Source organism: Chelonia mydas, chromosome 1 (assembly GCF_015237465.2).
Source record: "Chelonia mydas isolate rCheMyd1 chromosome 1, rCheMyd1.pri.v2, whole genome shotgun sequence".
NCBI classification, from domain to species: Eukaryota; Metazoa; Chordata; order Testudines; family Cheloniidae; genus Chelonia; species Chelonia mydas.
In genome coordinates this window covers 55,321,563-55,342,603 of record NC_057849.1, presented here as the reverse complement: position 1 = coordinate 55,342,603, position 21,041 = coordinate 55,321,563, and the positions used below count along the sequence as shown (strand labels likewise).

Genomic DNA, 21,041 nt, shown 5'->3' with positions numbered 1-21,041 from the left:
GCCCATGCAGAGCCCCTTTGCAGTCAACAGGTCTTTGTGCAGATGCAGGGATCTGCCTACATGTAACACACTGGAGGTTAAAACATTGAGAAATAATCAATGAGACTCTGGCTAATTTAGGACCAAGGTACTAATCAATAGGAGTAAGGATCAGGGTCGGCTCCAGGCACCAGCTTTCCAAGCAGGTGCTTGGGGCAGCTTTTGGAATGGGGCAGCAGTCCATGTCCCTCAGCGGCAATTCGGCGGCAGCTCCGCCGCTCTTCCTGCCATGGTGGCTTGTGGCCGCAGCTCCGCCGCTTTTGCGGCGGTGGCAATTCGGCGGCGACTGCTTCGGGTGGCAAAATTGGTAGAGCTGCCCCTCGTAAGGATAGTAGAATCTGTCCATGAATATTGAAATATCAGACACAAAAATACATTCGGACACCCAAAGGATGGGACTAGATTAGAAGGGTTTTGTTTTTAAATAATAATGGGTGCTGACAGCATTTTACTGACATGATTTAGCACTATGGGCTTCAAGGAAGATATGAGTTGTAAGGAGGGATTTGAATGAAAGATGGTGAGCTCCTGGCTCACTGGGACATGAGGAAATTCTACAAGAAATATTCTGAAGACAATCGAATTTTAGTATTTAACATCAGTACTTTGGGATTAGCCTTTCCCCTTGAACAAATGTACACGTAACCCTTCTGCCAGGTGAAGTTGACAGCAGCAAGGGCCGGATTCAATATCTAGGAGTTCCTCTTAACAATACAAAAGAGAACCAGCTTGAGCCCTCCTCTCCCAGTAATCTAGGAAAACGTAATACCAGCCCTGGGTGCCTCTAAAAGGCAGCACTTCCCCACTCACAAGCACTGAGTCTAATCTGCTCTATCTTTAAGTGCTAGAAAGGGAAAGGTCAAATGATATCTAGGACTCCTTAGGTAGAGCCTACACTACTGGCCAGAAACAACTACACCTGTCCCTATTCCCCACCCCCAAATCTTCACTGGAGTTTGGCATCTCTGCCCACTACTTAGCAAGTGAGGTTCAGTTTAGGGTGACCCCTCTAAATCGGCGCATGCTAAGAACAGTTCTGCTGATTATTTTGGAAAGCAGCTCCATCATGCTGCGCACGTGGGCAGAGTAGTCATGGCTATGCAAACATGGTGTTCCTGACGTCTTTATCTCCAGTGCATCACTAGATGCCAGGGCAGAGCTCATTCAGAAGCTGCTTACATCGCTTTAAAGAGTTTTTGGAAATAGAAGTGTGCATGCAGTAAATGTGGGTGCACAACATAGGAATTTGTGCTTGTACTTACCTTTGCATGGGTGGAATCCCAATTCATGTGCAAAAATCCCCGAGCATATTTTACACAATAATTTAGACACGCTAACTGATAAACACTTGGGCCTTGAACTCTGTTACTATTTTTATTTTTAACAGCATCATTTCAGCTTTCTTCACCCAGCATTGCTTTTCATTGCCAAATTACTCAGCGCCTTCTAGAATCTGAAAGGGTTTTCTAGCACCTGAGAGAGTTCAGTGTTCTCAACATATCACAAAGCTTCACTCTTGTCTTGTTATTCCCCAAACTGGAGATTGTTGAGATTAAATGAGAGCCCTTTGCTACTTCATTGCAATACTTGGATTAGCAACATTGGTATTGTGCCAAAAGAAAGCAAGAATATGACTGCAACAAGAGCTGGCTTCTGCTAGTAAAGGGCCTGACCTGCCTTACTCTCATAGGCAACATTTCCATTGGCATCAGTGAAAGGTTCTCTCTGCACATTGCCTGCAGGATTGGATGCTAAATCTTATACTTTACTCAAATGGATGGATACTTCATAACTAGACTTTTTTTTTTTTTTTTTTTTTGAGTTTCAAACATTGTGAATCATTATTTGCTTTCTGTTTCTTTTCATTGCAGATACAATTTAGGGCCAAATTCAGAAACCAGTGCATGTCCTGTGCTGGGGAGTGGTGATACACGCACAGTCTACTAAGGACCATTGCACCAGCCAGAGTGACTATGGGTGATGGTGTTTCACCATATGTCATGTAGCGAAGTTCCAAGATCTGGCTCAATAGTATGAATCCAAGAATCTCTGGGGCAGCCCCAGGGCAGTGCCAGGTAGGGTCAGGGCAGGCATTCCTTTGCACGTCCATGGAGAGTTTGAGATGGTATGCTGGGGTATTTTTGCCCATCCTGGTGACATGGCGGAAGAGCATGCAGTTACTGCTGTTCGATATGATGAACTGCTGAAGGGAGGCTGGATCTCTGCAAGATTGTGACACTTTGCATAAGGTCTAACTGCTTTATACTCAGTGCATATGGAATGACTTTAGCCACTTCGAGTCTGCCTGTAGGAGGGCCCAGGTTTCTGACCCTTATGGCAATACAGGTAGTACACAGGATTTGATAGATCCTGAGCTTTGTCTCAGCACAAAGACATTTTTGCATCCATAAGCAAGACATGAACTTCATGCAAGAGGTGACAAAGACCTATTTGCTGAGAACATCTGTGTCACAAGCCAGAGTTCCCTCACCCTAGATTCTGACTGCAAACAGTTCTTATGCACACCAGTGGCTAGTTCGACACTAAGTGCTTTATTTACAATGTGCGTTGTTCCCCACAGCATAAAACTTGCCCCCAAGTCTTTACCTACTGCCATGGCACAGGGTGGGTGAGAGAGAGAAACCTCTCACCACCTCTCTGAGATCTTGGGCTCCTCTAGCCCTTCCTTCCCTTTCCCTACTGTTTCTTTCTGCCTCTCAACTGTTTCCAGCTGACAAGCTGAATCACCTTGGTAATTGGTTAATCACCCCGTGCTTAATCAATTATCTTGTCAGTTTGGCCTAGGTGAGGTTGTTTGCAAACTGCACAGAGTGGTGAGTCAGCCTAGACCATTCACACTCTGTCACACACCTCCTCCCTTTTCTTTTCCTCTACCAGGGTTTTTTCTTTCCTCCCTCGGGCTCTACGCATTCGATGAAGTGAGCTGTAGCTCAGAAAAGCTTATGCTCAAACAAATTTGTTAGTCTCTAAGGTGCCACAAGTACTCCTTTTCTTTTTGAGAATACAGACTAACACGGCTGCTACTCTGAAACCTTTCCTCTGGAAGTTACTGTCCCCTCTCATGGTCAAGTCTTCTTTCTGCTAGCTCTCCGGAACTTCTGTGGAGGCCTCCTCCATCTTCCATCCGCAAAAGATGCAGTCTCTGATAGAGGGGTAACCCCCACCTCTCTGTTCCTGCCCACCTGTTCTCACACCAGGCAGGGGCAACCTTATACCCCATGGGACTCCTCTGCTTGTGAAGTCTTCTTTCCTCCTGTTTCACCCAGGTTACTTTCAAAGTCCACCTCCACTTGTTCTTGTCCTGAGTCCCTCAGGCCCTCAAAATTTTTGCTTCCCATTATGCCTTCCTTACCTGCCACATTTTGTTCTACATTTACCCCCTTTTCATTCTCCTCCTGGGATCCTCCCCAGGGTTTGTGACTTGTCCACTGTCTAGAATACCATGATCTTCATTCTCTAGCTTCCCATCTTATTATTTGACACCTTTCCTGTTCCAGTCCTGCCTTTCTAATCATTTGGGTTTCCAGGTGTTCTTCCCCTTCCTTAAAAGAAAAGGGTTCCGGTCCATTGCAATTAATACTGATTGGGGGAAGGTCTTGATTGCCCCCACATGCTTCCAATTAAATGTTCCCCTAATCTCCAAGGTACTCTGGCTACTGGATAGGTTTGCTTCTCCCTATGAATACACATCAGTCTTAGTTTTTCTCCCAGCACCATGCAATAGGGCTTCACCCATATTTTCCTGACCAACAAGCATCCTGCAGTGGAGTCTATCAGGCCCATCCCTCATCGATGCCCCAGTCTCACAAAGATGGTGGGTGTCTATTTTGCCTGGCCTCCAAGGTTTTCTGTCCACCCGCAGAACTCAGCAAATTACAATCCATATAGGGACAGTCTTTTCAAATGTCCTGCACCCCCACACAGGTAGCACATGATTTGTCACCACATGGGCAGGGTTTCCTTCTTATCCTTTCTCTTCTTTTCCTTGACCATTGAGAACTCCCTGCCTTTCCTCCCTGGTTTGTGTGCTTGAAATGGATGGGTAATGTTGTTAGGGGTACCCTCCACCATAAATTCCTCCATGAATTTGGCGGTAGGTTGCTGTCTATGCACCCAAACCTTAGTTGCCCTCAACGAGACTCTGTAATAGTTGATCCAAAATAAGAGGCCATGACCTCCTCAGTCACTTGGTCTCAGCCACCTAGCAGCCAAATCTGGTAATTTTGGGGTGAAGGTCCTCAGTCGTGTCCGACCACCTTGCCACTCAAAACATCTGTCTGAACTGTTCTGTAGCCAGCCACAATCAACCTAGGAAGGCTGCTTTTTCAATATCATAATCGACCGCTTGCGTGTCACTCAAGGCCATATAAGCAGCTTGGACTTCTCCAAAGAGGTAGGGAGCCCAGTGGCACTGGAACCCTTTTAATGGTGGGGATGCTGAAAGCAGTCGGAGCAGGCTCTATGGGCCAAATTTTCAAAAAAGCTCAGGACCCATAATTGGGACCAGAATTTCAAAAGAAGTGTCCTATGGGCTGAGCTCTGCAGCTGGGAATCAGTGTCACAATGGGAGCTGCTGGGTGCAGAGCACTTGAAAATCTGGCTGGACGTAACTAGTCTTGTGTTCAATGGATTCAGTGGAAGTCTGTCAGCAACTTGCGGGGAGGCACTTACCACTTCTCTTTGCAAGAGCGGAGGCAGAGAATCTGGTACATGGATAAAAGAGGCATGGCAAGCCGTGGAGCCTTGCGAATAAGGCTGAACTGCTTATGATAGTGCAGGAAGAGATGCATAGGCCAAAACACTTGACTCTTGAAACACATGATGTGTTTTGAACAGCAGAACATTTTCTTTGTTTAGGGCTTAGACAGCAGAGAAAATGATAAATCTGTCAGTGGCAACTGTCAGCATCATTGCTTTCCAGTGAATAGTCAGAATTTCCCCAGAACAAAGGCTCTTTATTCATTAGGAATTCATGTGGTGGGGTGCTGTCAATTTAGTCAGCCCCTCCTATGACAGCCTCCTCTCTTTTTTTTCTTTCAGTCATTCCAGCTGATACAGGAAACATGTAAAGAGACACAGGCAAGTCAATTTTTGATAATCTAATCTTCCCAGAAATTTCTCTCATGGTAAGTGACAATCAAGCCACACTTTTCTTATAATAGGATTTTGTTACATTTCTTCATCGGAAATATGACTTGGATCCAGTAAGATTTTGAGGGCTTTCATCTCCTATTGACCTATATGGGAGTCGAGGGCCTGGATCACCTCTCAAGATCGGATGCTATCTCACGATGAGAGTGCCTGCTAAGACTCAGTCCTGCTCTGACTGAAGTCAATGGGACTTTTGCTACTTCTGTGCAAGTAGGATGAAACCCCTACTATTACGGCAGGAAGAGTGGAAATCTTCTCATAAACCCATCTCCTAATTGCATATACGTTTTTGTATATCCCTTTATATGGTATAAAGTATCCTTTATAAAGAATAAGCTGAGTAGTTTATTTTCATCTTAGAAAAATACATTTTTAGGCTATAAAGCCTCAATATTTTAATTCCTATTAATAAAAAATGATTTTGAATTCAGTAAATTAGACATCACCTCGAACACATATTATATTGTCATATCGGTAGTTAGTACTTTCCCCTCATTAGAATTTCACTGTACTGATATTTCCTTTAGTTAACTGCGTTCCTCCCCACCCTACCTTTCTTTTTCCATAAAAAATTATCATATATTACAGAGGGGCCAATCAATTTCCACGATCTGCCTTCAGAGGGAACCCTCGGTTTATAGATCCTACTGTTCCCATGCAGAAAAGGGGGCCAGCTGTTTCTGCAGCAATGCTCTCTGATTCCCATGGAGAGTGCTATGTGGATCTGGGAGTGTATGGGGGGACAGGGAGCAGTACTGTTGGGCTGAAGGAGGAGTGGGCAGGTCAGTAATGGAGCTGGGAGGGGGACACATCCCCTCCCCCTCCCAAATACACGCACTTGACATCAGGACAGAAAGAGAACATCATGACTCAAGCAATATGATCATTCTGCTAGGTTTTATAGCCACTGCTGTTAGTTTTCCACTTTATGGTTCTCATCCAAAGTCAAATGAACTCAATGAAAGTCTTTCCATTGACTTGACTGGGCTTTGGATTAGATCCTATACCAGGCATAATGACTGGCTTACTCAGAATTCTGCTATAGTTCATTATTATTTCTGAAGCTGTCAAAACTCGGTGGAGTGGAATATTGTGGCTTGATCTTTACCATTTAGACCCATATGCTACCCTACATACACATACAACTACCCTTGACATCAGTAGGGCAACATGCAGCCCTTAGTTTATATGGCTGCTGTCACCCATGTGAAAATAACTAAAGAAATGCATTGCAGTGTCTGTTCATGAGCAATCCACATGCTACGATGCTGGGCCTCGGATAACTAATTTAATCAGTGCAAGACTATGAGTGAGACCAAAACGTTTATAAAAAGTTTTATTTCACCAACATTTGAGAAAAAACAAAACCCCGACAAGAAATAAAGCAGCTCTTTGTGTGGTGTGTTATAATTCTGAAATTACTACAATTTACCAAATATTAATTTGAAATCCATGCAAATCATAAGGTATCAATGCAGTATGCAAAAACAGGCAGCACTAATATAAAAGATTGGGTCCGCGGTACATTGCTTCCATTACTTCAGTAAGGAGAACAGAGGTCTTGATTTTCTACTGTCTTGAACCTTGTGGACTCATTTAGGGCTCAGTCTTGCATGGGGCTGAGGCTAACTCCACAAAAGGAAATAGATGGCTAACTGCCACTTTATAGGACCATTACGAGTCTTAAGCCATGAGAACAGAATTTGTATTAATATTGGCACATTATTGACATAATCCATGCTTGTAGGCTGCTGGCCTGGCTCCCCAGTCCAGGAAAGAACCAGGGCCACCCCAGAGTCTTTCGGGCCCTTTTTCTCAGGGCTTCATGTATTCATGGCACCAACAACCTTCAGCAAAACCCCCAGTTAAACAGTTCAGCATAAATGCAACAGCTAAACCAGGTCTTTTCCCCTGACCCCGGGGCTTCCTTGGGAGAGTCTCACTGCACCTAGCAACTCTTCCCTAGTCCTCTCACAGGCCATCTGCCTGGGAGCCCACCTGCCACAGACACCAACGTCTGGTTCTTGCTGCAGCTCAGCTCTCCAGCTTAGCTCCTTCAGTCTACATAGGAATCAAGTGCTTACCAGGCAATCCCCTGACCTCTTGTAATCTGCTAGACTCCAACCTGTTCTTAACCAGGCTCTGCCTCAGAAAAATGCTTGCTGGCCCCTAATCCCGAGAGTATGTCTACGCTGCATCTGGAAGCAAGCCTCCCAGACCTGGTCCACAGATTGATGCTTGCGCACTTCAAATAGTGTGTAAACATTGTGGCTTATGACAGAGCTCGGGTGCTCAAGACTGGGGGTGGGCTCGAGAGCCCAAGCGCCGGAGCCTGAGCAAGGTCTGCACAGCCATTTTTAGCACGCTAGTGCGAGCCGCGCTAGTGTGAGTCTGTGGACTTGGAGGCTTGCTCTCAGATGCAGTATAGGGGCAGCCCACCCCGTTACGATGTGCTATTCAGAGCCTATATGATGGTGTGTTGTGGCACAAGGGCTACCTCAGCATGCTTGGGGTAGTTGCATCAGCACTCATAGGACTAAAAATATTTTATGGAAAATCTATTTTAGAAATGTTTTTGAAAATTGTATTGGTTCTATTTTGTATCTCTTTGCCTGTAAAGCCAAGGTATTTGGAACATGAATCCAACTGTTCACACGTCAGAGGGAGAGGAAAATGGTAATTAATACATTTTAGACAGCTCTGGAAATAACCTAAAATAGTTTTTCTAAACGTACTAATAATGTGGTTTTTAAGTCTGATGTCTTAAGACCTTTAAGGCTTGGATCAAGTGCTGTGTGTTGCACTGGAAATCAACTATCATCCCTTTTCCATGGTATAAAGTTCCTGTTTCAAACCTGGAAGGGGTAACGTAATGCCAGACCTCAAATCTGCTACAGGACTGAATTATGTCCACTGTTCATCTCTTCATGGGGGCAGTGGGGGTGCAGGGAGGATGGGATTCCACATTTGTAGGGAAATAAGGAAACACTTATCTGGCAGATTGTTATACTGCTGTTGGGAGCTGCTGCACAGGGCTCTGGAACGTTAGGCGTAATGCCAATGAAGGTGGATTAGTGGGCAGAGTGAAGGTGAGGTGATCAAAAGTATATGATAAATGTAATTTACCACATGGATATCACCACAGTGTATGTGTATGTGTGTGTTTGTGTGTATTTCCATAACACACAGTACTATGAATACTAATATCGTACAGGATATCTCTAGCCCATTGAAATCATGGATATTTTTCCTTTAAAAGCTACATTTATTTCTCAAGAAGAGAAGATGGTTTAAGAAGCACAATTGCAACTGATTTCCTCTACTGCAATCATAATGCTGGCTGGTTCCAAAGAATTAGCCTAATCGTTTTTTGTTTCATTTCAAGAAGAAATTACAGATAAAGAGGGACATGGCTGATTTTCAAACTACTGTAATTTTATCTCTTAAATTATAAAATACACAAAATGTGAACAAAAGGTGTATTTTGTATCTTCAGTGATTCAGCCTTGGGTTGCAAACTAGACAGCTGTTATAAACTAAGCAGGGTTAGGCCTTGCTAATACTTGGTCGGGAGACCACTTGGGACAACCCAGCATGCTGAAGGAAGGGCTGTTGGTGATTGTGCATGTTTAAATCTGACTCAGTACTGGACCAGTGCCCTAGCCCGGCTTTGGAGGCATTCATGTGCAAACCTTGCACCGCCGGCAGTCATTTATTTCTGGATAAGACTGTGCAAACCACTATCAAATCAGAATTCTCATCTCATAATGATGATAGTGTTCACACTTGCTCTGCAACACCTGTGCTGAGCATAAAACACTACCTGTCTGATTTTGGAGCATTTTACATTCACTCTGCAAAGGTGTAAAATGACCACAAAAGGTTCCAGCTGCTAAAGAATCAGGCCCAAAGTGAAAGACAGTTGAGAACCAGTCCTACTGTCTTTTGAATGAGACTTAATAACTTGTGGCCATTAAAGATTCTAGGAAACTTTGCAAGGCTGGGAACTGTTAGCGCTGGAGTCTTCTGTCTTATGAATGTAGATTGGGTAACTATCTTCTGCCTTTTTAAATTCCCAATGCAGTGACAATTGAATATGATTTTTTTCTTCACTTCGTGTCATAAGATTTTGTGTAATGTTGTTGTGCACTGTTAAACAGCTGCTGTGTGTGACTCAGAGGTGATTGCACTTCAGTAGTGGGTGAAGGGATTCCTGCTTCGGTAAAATTTGTAAAGCACTTTGGGATCTTGATGAATGAAAAGTGCTATACATGTAAGAGGAAATTATTCAGATGGGATGAACTGAGTTTTATGGAACAGATCTGTCTGCACTGGAATCCAAGGGCCAAAACTATGAGTCAGTGGAGCACTTGGGTGGCTGGGTGGGGGCAATTCTAGTACTCCATCAGAGGCAAGAATGATGCCTGGGCAGTGTAAAATGCCCCCAGAAAGACTGTGGAGAGTGTGGTGAGAAGCAAGTCTTGATACACTTTTGGAAAAGTGTGGCTCATGCTCCTCTGCTGGTGCTCTCTTAAGTGCATGGAACAGGGGAAGGGATTCCAGTGCTGCCAGCAGTGTTACGTGTCCCTATTCCATGCACTCCTGAGCATAGTCAGTCAAACTAGAGCTTCTTTCGAGTGGCTATAATGGACTGGAGAATTTTACACTTGATCCTAACTTTAGCTCTGACTTGATGGAATAAATCACAGCAGCCGGGCGAGAGCAGCCTCAATAACAACTCACTACCCGGCCACTTAGTAGACTATTGCGCCGCTTGTCCCACTTCCTATTTAAAATCAAACTCTGTGGAATGACGTGTGATCATTTTCTAACATGCACTTCTTTGTGCCATGGATTGAGTTATAATCAATAACGACCCAGTTGTGCCCCAAGACACATATGCAACTGCCACTGACTTTATTAGGAGTTGTGTGTTCATGGCTGAAGGCCGAACTCTTGCCTAAAACTTGAAGCAAACTTCAGCCTTGGACCCACAAATGAATGGCTAAACGGATCAGAATAAGCTAGGGGGTATTTCAAAGTTTGAACCGCAAACAGAGGTTCATTTACAAACACCTGATTTTGCATTATTTCTATGTGGTACAAGGGGAGGTTGTTGGTTGCATGGTATTTAATAAAAAGAACATCCAAAATGCATGTCCACATTTTGTTATCTTGGTGCTGTTGAATGCCTGTACATGTTTGAGCACAGGTGTGAAATCTAGGCAGAGGGAGTACTCTGCTTTGATCATCTAAGGTAACTGCTTCAGAGTGGTAGCCATGTTAGTCTGCATCAGCAAAAACAATGAGGAGTCCTTGTGGCACCTTAGCGACTAACAGGTAACTGTGTAAGAGCAAAAGCAGAACGAGCACTTCACATGCATTAATCAACAGAAAAACAGCATCTACCAGGACCAATAATAAGTTAGTTTTATTACACCCCACAGGACAATTGCCTCCATGCATGCTGGTGCTTCTAAAGTGGATACTTCTGCTGTCATCACATCCATCCACTAAGTATAGATTTACACATGTACATCATTAAGGGGAACAAATCAAAAGGACCCCCTGAAATCACAACCAATCCACTGCCAAAGTAAACACGTTCATGTGTAATACTGATATCATGCCCCACGTCATTCTGAAATTGTCACACACCAAAAATACTAAAATAGTCAGTTTCCCTATGCACTTCATCAGGGGGACTCTAAAGCACTCTTTGTGCTACCTTGGTGCTGTTAAATTATATTGTACAAACAGAGAAAGTAAAGTTGCCCCACATAGACTTTGCTTTCCCTTTTTTCCCCAGAAGGGAAGGATGATCTTGTGGTTGAGGCACTAGACTGATAATCAAGAGATCTGGGTTCAGTTCCTGGCTTCCTGTGTGACCAGACTTCCTGTGTGACCTTGGCTACATCACTGAATCTCTCTGTGCCTCAGTTCCCCATCTGTAAAATAGAGACAATGATACATCCTCAAAAGGCTAATAGATATTGAGGTGCTCAGATACCATGGCGGTAGACCACATGCTACCTATACAAACTGAGAGGAAAATGTTTTATGCTAAAACAGAATCCCTAAGGGTCTAAGAATAAGGTTTGAGAGGAGTTTTCTGTATGCAGTTCTCAGCTGATTTCGACACTTCAAATGAAACCCCTAAAAAAATGGATGTAAAAGTTAGCGGGAGAGCAGCTTGCCATCTATAGCAGAAATTTTACATTACTATGATGTATTATATTAAGAGAGCCAGATGGCACTGGCTTGCACAATTTCCTCAGTATAGTTGGCTGCTATTATACACATACACACTGGTAAATTATTGCCTTTTGGTTTTCATTGGACACCCTTTACCTAACAGCTGTGGTTTAGTTTCTATGGCTTTTAATCGTCTTCTGCAGCATATCTTCGCCTAGAAAAACAATATATACAGAAGCTACAAAAGATAAGCAAAAACAGCACAGTATGGCTAATGATAAGAACTCCAACAGCAAAAATGTAGAGGGTTTTATCACAATAATCCTGGGGCTGGTGGAAAGGTGGAATGAAATTTGGCGGGTAGACAGAAAACACCCAATAGTTCCCAAGTATGAACCAGATAAAGAGGAAGAGGCTGAGTGTAAGATGGATGTAGTATTTGTGAGCATTCTGCCGCCATGGATATTCATCATCGTCGTCATCATCAATCACGACAGATTTGGAAAGCAATTGCCGCATCCTGGTGGAGTCATAAAGCAGAAGGGTCACCTGTATGTTGTAGAGACAAAGAAAGTGAATACACAGAGCCACTGGCTTTAAGGGGTCAACTCTGTGAGGTGCTGAGCTCTCACCTCTTATGGACTTCAGCAAAAGCAGAGAGCACCCAGCACCTCTGAAGAATGACTCAGAATGGTCAGGACTGGCCCCTATAAAAGTGTCCAGCAAAATTAAAACAATAATGTGGCACGTAGGTGCCAGCTTCGTCCAGGCCCAGGGGTAGTCAACCCCCCACTTTGCCCCAGGCCCTGTCCCCATCTGCTCCCTTCCCCCAAGCTCCCACTCCACTCCACTCCACCCAGGGCCCCACGCTCACACCCTCCCCACCCTTTCCCCCAAGTCCCCACCCCGCCTCTTCCTACACCTGCCCTGCCCAATTCCGCCTCCTTCCCTGAGCTCCCTGCTCCTCCCCCTTTCTCCCAGAGCCTCCTGCATGCCGCAAAACAGCTGATCATGGTGGGTGGGAGATGCTGGGTGGGAGGGGGAGGAGTTGATCAGCAGGGGTCCCCGCTCCGCCTCTTCCTACCCCTGCCCTGCCCAATTCCGCCTCCCCTTCCCTGAGCTCCCTGCTCCTCCCACTTCCTCCCAGAGCCTCCTGCATGCAACAAAACAGCTGATCATGGTGGGTGGGAGATGCTGGGTGGGAGGGGGAGGAGTTGATCAGCAGGGGTCCCCGCCCCGCCTCTTCCTACCCCTGCCCTGCCCAATTCTGCCTCCCCTTCCCTGAGCTCCCTGCTCCTCCCACTTCCTCCCAGAGTCTCCTGCACGCCACAAAACAGCTGATCATGGTGGGTGGGAGATGCTGGGTGGGAGGGGGAGGAGTTGATCAGCAGGGCCGCCGGCGGATGGGAGGCGCTGGAGGAAGCTGGCTGCCAGTGGGTGCTGAGCACCTGTTAATTTTTTTCTGTGGGTGCTCCAGCCTACAACACAGACACTGCATCACCCTAACTACACCGACATAAGCCTTATGCCTCTCATTGAGGTGGGGCTATTATGTCGGTGTAGTAGGGCACTTACATTGGTGGGAGGAAGGCTGTAGTGTAGACACTGATATACTTAGGTCAACATGAGCTGCCTTATGTCGACCTAACTATGTAGTGTAGACCAGCCCCGAGTTTAGAATTCACCACCAATTTGGGGTTTGTGCCCTGGTTCTTAACAGTCTACCCTGAGGTTGGTGCTTATGCTCTTGAGCCACTGCAGGACAGCTTGGCAAGGTCCATCTATGGCTATTAGCCAAGATGGTCAGAGATGCAACCCTATGCCCTGGCTGTCTCTAAACCTCTGACTGCCAGAAGCTGGGACTAGATGACAAGGGATAGATCACTCAATATTGCCCTGTTCATTTGATCTGAAGCATCTGTCACTGGCCAGTGTTGGAAGAGAGGATACTGGGCTAGATGCACCATTGGTCTCACCCAGTATGGACATTCTTATGTTCTTACGCATTAGTATAACCGAGGATGGAATTGAACCAACTGGATTTAAGCTGATATACAAAGTGCTATTGAGGGACTATGTTAAAACATGAACTATTCTAATCAAATTATTAAAATCAAGTAGGTCACCACATTACAAAATATAGGCCCAATCCTGCTTCCAATGAAGCCAAAGGCAGAGCCCTGACTGACTTCAGTACGAGTAGCATTGGACCCATGTATAGGGTCATTTTTAATGAGAATTGATGACAGGCTAATCACTAATGGATAACACAACTTTATTACTAATTAAAATCTTTATTAATCTCTGGTCAACAATATTAAGAGAGTGTCAAGCAATCATATCAAATTGTGGAAGTCAGCATTGTTGATGAGGGTCTCAGTTCATTACAGTGAAAAACTCCCCATTCCGATTTAATTTTCCCAAAGGAAAACTTAGCTGTTATTAATCTAACCTTCTGATTATGCTATCGCTGCAGGAAAGTCCAGCTGAGCAATCAAATGACGGAGCATTTAACTGGTGGAATTCATGCACAGCAAATGATTTCTAACAAGCTTAAGTACTTTCTTTTCCCCATTCACTTATTTTGCTGAAGATACTGACCACAGTCCCTTGATGCGGACTATTCATTTCTCATTAGTGGGACCACATACTGAATCTATGTTGGGCAAGTGTAGGGTGTGTAGAGACCTCTTAGCAAGAGGGTTCTCTGCCTTTTCCCTCTTCATTGATCCTGGCACAAAAAAGGGGCAAGAGACATACATAAGGGGAGTGTAGCAGCATGCAATGCTACTGTTCTCAGGTAAGAGCCTGGCAGCCTTGACTTCAGGAGACAGGCTTCCTTTGCCTGGAACATTAGTTTCTCACAGCAGGGGACTCCTACCTCAATCAGATTTTCCCTGGAAAAGTGAGGGAGACTAAATGGAATAGTTAATTGGGAATACCATACCATAGTCTTTCTTTACACGACAACCGTACCTGTGCCAGCAAGCAACTTTGTGACATAGTTAGGGGCGTCTGCCATGGGTTTTTGTTTGCAGTGTACAGGGCCCTACATGGTTATAGATTGTGTTACAGCATTACAGTCTCCATCATTACCTGGGATGTCATCCAGCTACCGGGACAACCCTGTCAGACAACCACACACTGGCACAAGGAGACTTGTAGAATAGCTCAGACCAGAGAAACAGCTTTACTATTTTTTTGTTCAGTTTGTGTCTCCTCAAGAGAAGGAGCAGGGTCTGAGGAGCTGGGGGGATTGTTAGAAGAGATAGAGCCTGATTCATTATTGCCCTGCACCTGGTGTAGTTATTTCCACCAGTGCAAAGTGAGTGCATGGAGTGTGTGAAATGCAACCATTCTGATTTGGTAGTATTTTATGCCCACTTTGCATTGGTGGGAATAACTACACACAGTGCAGGGCAAGGTGAATAAGGCTCATTGACAGCTGAATTCCTCTCCTGTCAGCCTCCAAAGCAGGAGCAGATACATTTCAGAACAGATGCTGACTCTGATTGTTACGTTCTGTTGACTAAATAAAGCTACCTGTTTTAATCTAGCTATTATTTAAGTGTTTCAGTTAATTCCTGGAGAGGCTTCAGAGCAAGAATCTTCGCCTCTATGTCTAGGGAGATCAGACCACTAGTACAGCATTTCCAACCTTACAAAGTTTTAGCATCATTTACATGCAGCATGTGATGTTACATTACTCACTTACATCTGTGCCAGCCACTGAGATTGTTAGCTGGTTCACCTGTCCTCATTGATAAAAGAAATAAAATTCGGCCAACCAGAAGCCATTGTCCTTTTATGGCTCAGATGTTCTCTGATTGGCTGAGATACACAATCACTTTGTTCTCCTGAATGCACCAGCAGGGCAGTCATGGTACTGTATAGTGAGAAAATGTTACTTTCCTGTGCTAACATTCATTTATTCATTCTAGAGCTATCATTTGATAAAACGGAAATCAAATCATTGTAGCAGAACATTTCTACAGGAGCAATGCCTCTTGCTTTGGAGATTAATGTGCCTATTTTGTGGTGCAGGAAGGAATTATTATTCTGTGATAACATGCAGTTGCCTTGACATTAGCTCTCAATTAACCATAAGAATTTAATGTAAATGCTTAAGTATCCTGTCTGAACACAGCTCACTTGAAACATACTTTGTAATGTCAAAGTCTTGGCACGTAAAACATTTTTCATATACAATGCACAGTACCTTTAAACTGCCGACAACACCACCCACCAACAGATATAAGGGAATTAGTGGTTGAAGTGGGCAGTCTTCCAAAAACTTCATTCCTGAGTACCAAAAATATAATATAGTTTATTACCTTAAGTGGCCAAAATGCCAGTATATGCTTTACAGAAAAAAATAAAGATGCAGTAAGTGCAGTGTGGTGCTTACACATAAGTTTCTGATCCAATTAACACGAAGGTCCATGGGACGGAATTAAATGGGCTTTGTATCAGACACAACACAGATGAGGATAATGAACAAACAAAAAGGCAGGGAAGGGAAGAAATAGAACAAAGGTCACAATATCAAGATTATGGGGTTACTCATTTGAGCCAGGTGCATGTTTTTGTGGCTATGTTCATCTTTTTTTAAGTGTATTATTAAATATAGAGCTGGTCAGAAAAATTCAATTTCAACAATTTCGGATGGACCCTATGCTGTTTCCTGCCAGATCGTCTGTCCAGCTCCTCAGCAGCCTGTGAACCAAGACCCTCAGACCTTGGGAGCACTCCCAGGGCTTCCTGGCTCCACTGGACTCTGGACAAAGCGCGGGAAATGTGCTGTCAGGAACAATCCTGCATGGTCAGGGAGATGGACTCTGATCAAAAGGATCATTCCATCTCTAGCTTTGCTTTTTGGAATTTTTCATTCCTACTTGTTAAAATTTGAAAGTAGATAAATAACCAAGTGGTTGAAAAGATCTCAAATTTGTATAGGTAGGAATTATTGGCTGTTCTTCATGAATATTGATCTGCACTATTATTTGCATAGCTACAGATCTGTTAATATTAGATAAATATCTAGAAATTCTCTCTTTGACTAGGGCCAAAATGATTGGACGTACATCAATAGTCGGATCAATAGAAATCAAGTCATTGTGAGAGATCATTGTAACAGAATGTTATCAGAGAATTTGAGTCCCTTGCTTGGATAATAAATGGCTGCATTTTGCCTTGACATTTAATTTGCCTTAAAATGCCTTCGCAGATCTGTAGCTGTCGGGAACCATTATTCTGTGACAACGCTGTGACAACACTGACAGTCTCTCTTAATTTCAGCAAGTCATGAAAAAAGGAATCTGTGTCTGATGTGGGAAGTTACCCCCAGCTCTAGGCTAATCGCATAGAATAAATGCCACATTTTCACTTTGAAGTTTCATACATTAAAATCTATTACTAGAAGGGGGTATTAAAAACAAAAGGTCAGATTCTAGCCCCCACTCCATTTCTGAAGGCTGGCTGCCAATGTGTAAATTATGCCATGGTGTAAATGACACCTCCCTGCGCTAGCCTGGGTCCCTGCAGCCCTGTCGCATTTACCCCACCACCACTCTCCCTTGGGGTAGGCAACAGTTTTAGGTGATGGCCAGGTCTATACAGGAGCTCAGGATAAGTTTTTAAGATATGCTGAATCAGTGCATCTCCTGATTGTCTGGGACATACAGTCTCTGCAGTAGCACAGCCCAATTTTGGGCTGTACTGATACCCAGTGGGCATAGAGCTGAGGCCAGGGGCAGCACAGACCCTTAGCTGGATCTGGTTCATAGGTTATGGCTACACTGGAGCTGGCAGTGTAATTTCCAGCTTGGGTACACAGAACCGGGCTAGCTCTAATCGAGCTACCATGCTAAAACTAGAAGTGTAGCCATGGTGGCGCAAGAAGTGGGACGGACCAGTTGCCCAAGTACAATCCCATCTGAGACTCTATGCACATACTCGGGGGGGGAGGCTTAGCCTCTCTCACAACCATGGCTACATTTCTGTTTTTAGCGTACTAGCAGAGCTACAGTGGGCAAGTCTACCCGAGCTGAAAATCACACCTCTAGTGCAGACACACCCAGAGTGCATGGCAATAACGTTTAATGGCACCATCATCTTAACCAGAAGAAGATCCTCATTGCTCTAACCATGCCCTTGCCTCCATTTGATTCTGTTAGCTACTGATGGCACCAAGACTCCATGACAGAGCCTTGGTGCTGGAACCTCTGGTAGCCGAAGCAGCAATCAAGTCTAAATAAACTCATAGACAAATACGGGTGTGCAGGGATAGCTAAACCTGAGAGCATATATCAGTAACTTAAAGGTAAAACAACATTACAGGAATGTGGTAATTACCCCCAAAATAATTAGTACAAACCCAGGAAACCCAGAGTTATGATGAAACTCAAAGAAATCCAGACAGCTTAAGAACAGAAATGCACAATTGAGGCATCCAAACAATGCAAACCCTGCCCTGTACTGATGCATGGCAGTTGCTCCTGGGGGTGGGACGGGACAGGGGGCTCCGTTTTGTGCTGCCCTCACCTGTGGGTACCACCCCCAAAGCTCCCATTGGCTGTGGTTCCCCGTTCCCGGCCAATGGGAGCTGCGGGGGGCAGTGCTTGCAGGTGAGGACAGTGCACGGAGCTCTCTGCCTCTCCGCGCTCCCCGGGGCTGCAGGGACATGGTGCTGGCCGCTTCTGAGAGTGGTGCGGGGCCAGGGCAGGCAAGGAGCCTGCCTTATCCCTGCTGCACCGCAGGGCTGGCAATCCTGCAGGCTGGTTTGAAAGCACTCAAGGGCCGGATCCATCCCGTGGTCTGTAGTTTGCCCTCCCCTGCAATAGCCATACAGCTACGATCAGTGCGTTTAGTATATGTTCCCAGATTAGATTAAATTGACTTTTGAAGACACATTTTCTTTCCCTTGTGGTATCACTAAAAGGTTGAATTAAGGTGCCTGAATTGTGCATTTCCATAGCTGCATTCAGTACTCTGAGAGTGAGTACTGTAATTTTGGGAAGGAAATGATGCCTTGTTCAGGCATAACATAGCTATTGCCCTGGCTACATAGACCCTCACTCCTGTAGTATCTGAGCCCCTCACATTCACTACAGGGTTTTATCCTCATCACTCTCCTGTGAGGTAGGGAAGCACTATCTCTATTTTACAAATGGGGAACTGAGCTGCAGGGTAGACTAAGAAACTTGTTCATGGTCACACAGGATGTTGTGGTAGAACCAGGAACTGAATCCAGGTTTCTTATATCTCAGTCTAGTGTGCTATCCACTAGGCCATTCCTCCTACCTGAGTCCCTGCTTTAAGTGAAAACTCAACTTAACTTTAACTATGGAACCTTGACAAGCCCCTCCAGAATAAGGTTGTTTCTTGTTATGACAGACTTTCCCCTTCTGCCATCCTGACTCCAAAGAAGGCAGGCTGGTGAGACAATGAAGGTAGAGAATGAGGATCTTTCAGATTTGGTTTCCAGCTGACAGGGTCTGTCCCTACTTGTGGGAGACTAAATCCATATTGTACATTCAAGAAAAAAAATCAGAACAGGTCCTCATTGAACTCTCTAAGTCTGGGGATGGACCTGCAACCAATAGTCTCCTTGTTTAAAATAGACCAAGAAGCAAGAGTCTGAAAGAAGATATTGGAGCACTCATACTTCTCAGTGTTCATAAAAGTACTTTAATTGTGAAATTATTCCTATAGTGCAACCAAACCACCGTAGGAAAGAGCAACATTCACTTTTTTGTTTGTTTAGTTTGTAGTAACACCTGAGTCCAGCCATACCCAGCCTTCTTTATACTTAGAGGCATGTGAATTGTGTTTGAAATGAATATTTTTTCAACTGCAGTGGATCAGAAAGAGCAGTTTACTCTTCTGGCTGTTTGGAGGTGAATTCATATATTGGACATATACTGTACAGTGCCCTCTATTTTGTTCACAAGCAATTCAATGACTTGCACAATGTCTTTTATTCAGGATGCAAGTTCTGGGTAAAAGTGCCTTTGTACCTATTGCTTGCTATTTATTATCAGTATTATTTTAGGACTTATTTGGTGCTTTTCATCTTCAACTCAGGTTCCAATAACTGGGCCAAATCCTGCTTGAGTCATATGAATAATCCCATTGGAGTCAACAGGATTGCCAAATGGGTAAGGTCAGCAGTATTTTGCCATTAATTAAGTTTTCTGACACTGCTGTGAGGTAGATAAGAAAATTAAAAGAGCCACATTTCATACATGGAGAAATTTAGGAAAAGAAGTTAGGTGGTTTGTCCAAAACTACAGGAGTCGTTGTCAGAACTGGGATTAGAAGGCCAGAATTCCTGATTCCCCATATAAATGGCTGCTGTAGTCGTTCATCTGAAGCCTGGATATCACCCCAGAAGCTTACAGGGTGAAAAATAATAGTGGAAGGGATGGAGTTTATCATTATGAGTCTGACTGTCCTATTCAGTGTGCTTTTCCCACATAACTCTGCCAACCTGCTTTGACAATGACCGGCACACCCCATGCGAGCTCAAGGAATCGCCAAAGCATATATCAATAACCATAGCAAACTCTGTGGTCGTTTTATGATGTGGACAAACAGCTGTAGTGACAAGGATGTAGTGTATGACGTGGACAACCATATTTGGTGACATCACTAAAGTCAGGTACACTTGTCAGATTCAAAGTAATCTTTTCACAGGTGGCATTGCTATATGACTATATAATACCACCAAGCTCCTCTCTTTAAACGTCTTTGATAGCCAGCTTACCTGTAAAAGTCATGGACAGTGGTAAAGCAAGGAAAACAAGAAGCCCAAAAATAAAGCATGCTGTAAAGAAACAAGAATGGTGGGTTATTCAGCTGGCAGTATTTCAAAAGATACCACATCCTGTTTAATATGTCCCCTTGCACCACGTGTGTGGACAAGGAGTGTCCATAATCCAATGCAATGAGAGCTTCATTTGGATTGCGTGGAATCAGTGATGACTGGGTTGTGGTGTAATTCATCTGCTGACACTGAATTTTACAGTGACACGTAAAGTGCTCACTACCTTGGAGCAGCCAGTGATAGCCTATTCACCATGGGCCTGGATTCCTTTCATTGAGCTCTGTGGGCTGCAGAGCAGGCACCATACCAGCACTGGTGGTGGCTTCATCATCTTCTGCAAAAGTCAAGCATTCATGTTCAAAATATTACATTTCTAGCCTTTGTAATGGTAACAAACATTTGCAACATGCATCCCAATGCAGCAGTGTCTGCCTATCTGTGCAAGACATCAGAAACAATTGCAGCAAGATATGTGTGATCTCTCCCTATTCTTCTCTTCTGCTCTCTGATGATTTGAGATCTAAGCTGTTACTTTGTCCCTAGCGTTGCCATTGTACCACCGCTCTCCATCCTGCCATTCCTCCCCTTTCCTCTCCTCCAGCACGCTTTTGCTGTCTCTAGTTACATGCTGAGGCTTAGGCCACACAGCTGACCCCTCTCTCTCATCCTGTGAAGGAAATGGGTTGCCACGGAGTACTTACATGACACCAATTCATTTGTGGGCTCCTCAGCCTTTATTGTGTTACCATGATAGTTTCAAGAACATTTGAGGTTTCACATTATCTCAAGCCATTAGCGTTTACTTCTT

At 44.3% G+C, this 21,041-nt stretch overlaps 1 protein-coding gene across 4 annotated transcripts in view; it reads right to left on the bottom strand.

The window, feature by feature from the left end:
• Positions 1 to 6,531: 6,531 nt before the first annotated feature.
• Positions 6,532 to 21,041, bottom strand: part of TMEM272 (transmembrane protein 272) — a 32,929-nt gene continuing 18,419 nt past the window's right edge. Inside the window, exons 2-5 of one of the 4 annotated variants that reach the window (XM_043532562.1) lie at positions 20,457 to 20,567; positions 20,174 to 20,233; positions 15,626 to 15,708; positions 6,538 to 11,955 (exon numbers count right to left, since the gene is read on the bottom strand). In XM_043532562.1, coding sequence (XP_043388497.1) covers positions 11,593 to 11,955; positions 15,626 to 15,708; positions 20,174 to 20,186 — 459 coding nt within the window. In that variant the 5' untranslated portion in view covers positions 20,187 to 20,233; positions 20,457 to 20,567 and the 3' untranslated portion in view covers positions 6,538 to 11,592. Of the gene's footprint in view, positions 11,956 to 12,038; positions 12,114 to 15,625; positions 15,709 to 20,173; positions 20,234 to 20,456; positions 20,568 to 21,041 lie in introns of those variants that run through there. The other 3 variants (XM_027830220.3, XM_037893122.2, XM_037893131.2) reach the window with 3 other exon arrangements.